Source organism: Populus nigra, chromosome 17 (assembly GCF_951802175.1).
Source record: "Populus nigra chromosome 17, ddPopNigr1.1, whole genome shotgun sequence".
NCBI lineage: Eukaryota > Viridiplantae > Streptophyta > Magnoliopsida > Malpighiales > Salicaceae > Populus > Populus nigra.
Window position 1 is genome coordinate 1,008,743 of NC_084868.1, and position 2,286 is coordinate 1,011,028.

At 35.5% G+C, this 2,286-nt stretch overlaps 1 protein-coding gene across 2 annotated transcripts; it reads left to right on the forward strand.

Annotated features, from left to right (window-relative positions):
- Nucleotides 1-279: 279 nt before the first annotated feature.
- On the forward strand, nucleotides 280-2,068 carry LOC133677096 (transcription factor SCREAM2-like). Of its 2 annotated transcripts, none has more exons than XM_062098932.1 (4): nucleotides 280-551; nucleotides 720-839; nucleotides 966-1,139; nucleotides 1,794-2,068. In XM_062098932.1, the coding sequence occupies exons 1-4, from the start codon at nucleotides 483-485 to the stop codon at nucleotides 1,866-1,868; spliced, it is 438 nt and encodes a 145-aa protein (XP_061954916.1). In that variant the 5' UTR covers nucleotides 280-482; the 3' UTR covers nucleotides 1,869-2,068. The 2 variants fall into 2 exon arrangements, with proteins under 2 accessions (XP_061954916.1, XP_061954915.1); XM_062098931.1 differs by having other exon boundaries at nucleotides 289-551; nucleotides 963-1,139.
- The last annotated feature ends 218 nt before the right edge of the window (nucleotides 2,069-2,286 follow it).

Genomic DNA, 2,286 nt, shown 5'->3' on the forward strand with positions numbered 1-2,286 from the left:
CCAGCAGTATATATATATTTGATAATCGATGACGAATTAATGTACGTATTTTATTGAAAGTGAAATTATATTAATCAATGTTCCGTCACTACTCTTTCTCTTTGGTGGTTGAAAGAAGACTAATCAGAGACTATATATATATATATATATATATATATGCGCGCTTGGCCAATGGGCCCTACGGTTCAATGGCATTGAGCTCTTTTTCTTTCAAACGAAAAAAGGAAAAAAAAGACAGAGTTTGAAATTACTTTTAAAAGACAAAATGTCAGGAAAACAAAATGGTTAATAATGTAAATTTCAAAATGAATTATGATTTTATTTGGGGAAACGGGAGCATCCATGCAGGAAACGAACAAGCAATGATAGAGTTCGAGAGGTCATCTTCTTGTTATAAAATCCTCAAAAGCTCGAGGTGAAAAAATAAGCAAGGGAGAGGAGAGAGCTAGCTAGCTAGTCAAGTTAAGAGGCAGAAAACAAGAATGTCTTCCAGGAAGAAAAAGAAGGCAGCTCTTTATGAGAAGTTACGTGCTGCTACCAATTCTAATGCTGTAAATACCCGAACCCGGCCTCTTCAAGCTTTAGTTTCAGTTTTTCTTTTCTTTCCTCCCTCTCCCTTCTTCGTTCTTGTTCTTCTACTTTGTTTTCTTCTTCTTTCTTTTCCAATCTTTGGTTACTTATTTTGATATTTTCTCTTCTGCAATTGGTGATTTTGGCAGATGAACAGAACCTCAATCATAGTAGACGCGTCAAAATATATTGGAGAGTTGAAGAACAAGGTGGATAGGCTAAAAAAAGAAATCGGAACATCTTCAACCCCCCAAAATTCATTACCTGCGGTGCGAATATAAACTACAATTCCCTTTATCTGTTCATTTATTATATTTTCAGTTCTTATTAATTTCTGAAAAGCTTCCATTACTAGCCCATGTAATAATACTTCATTATTTTTCATACTTCAGCAGGTCACAGTGGAAAACCTAGAAAAGGGTTTCCTTATTAATGTATTTTCAGGAAAGAATTGCCCTGGATTACTTGTCTCCATACTTGAAGCCTTCGAGGAACTAGGCCTTGATGTGCTTGATGCTAGGGTTTCTTGTGAAGACAATTTCCAACTTGAAGCGATTGGTGGAGACCAAGTAAGAATTAAATTACTGTCTTTCCTTTCTTGGATCGACATTCTTCCTCTTAGCACACCACTTAAATTAAGGGAGCATATCTTTTTTGCAAGTATATTAAACGTTGCTGATGTTATATATATGCTATAAATGTCTCAAGCATCATTCTCAAAATTAATAAATAGTAGTCTAGACAAACAAGACTGATCTCACGTGTGCAACTTAGAAACAAGCTGGCTTGAACCACATATTTTGGACTTTCCACAGTACACCAGAATGGGTGGACAGCATTGGAACACAATATATAGCTATCCATTGAGCAAGTTCATGGAACAAAGTAATGTCATTAATTAGGATTAATCCATGCATCTATGTCTATTTTGGGTTTGTTGGCTTATAGCAGTGGCTTTGAGTTAATGGTTTCGGTCCATTCTCTTTTAGCTAGAGTAGAGAACTCTTAGGGGGTATAATTTTCATGGGTGTGAGTGTCTATCCACAGTCCATTCCAAGCCAATCTTAAGAAAGGGATAATCAACGCTCATTTTCCTCCTTTAATTTCTGGAGTTTTATTTATGAATTTCAGCTTATATATATAAGCAATTCATGCATCTAGCTATATTTGATAGGAAATTGTTTAATTAATTCTTCAATAAAATATACTTCATGATTTTGCAGAACCAGGGCCATGATGCTCAAGTAGTGAAACAAGCAGTGCTGCAAGCTATCCATAACTGGAATGAAGGCAGCTAGCTAGTGAGCAAGAATGACCCAAATATTTTCTTCCCCTATCTTCCTGTACGCTACTGAGAAATTGGGAATTTGTATATTGAATTTCAAGCACACTAGGCAGTCCTAATTCCAAGTTAGTAGTCAGTCAAAATGTGCAGCAATGGGATTCTGGTAATTAATTTTCAGTTTTTAATTAAGCAACTTTTACCTTCGATGATCTATACATATATTTGAGCATAAAATGCTTAATTAGAATCCGTATGATTGGTTTCAGCTAATTAAGGAGCTCTTTGGCAAGATCATTCTGCTTGTATCAATAGTTTATTGTTCGTGTACACACACACACATCAAGCTGATTAGCTTAAAACAACTGATGAACTGTGCAACTAAATGCAACTTGCTAGCTTTCCTAAGAAATATCCAAGCCAAAGTTCTCGTG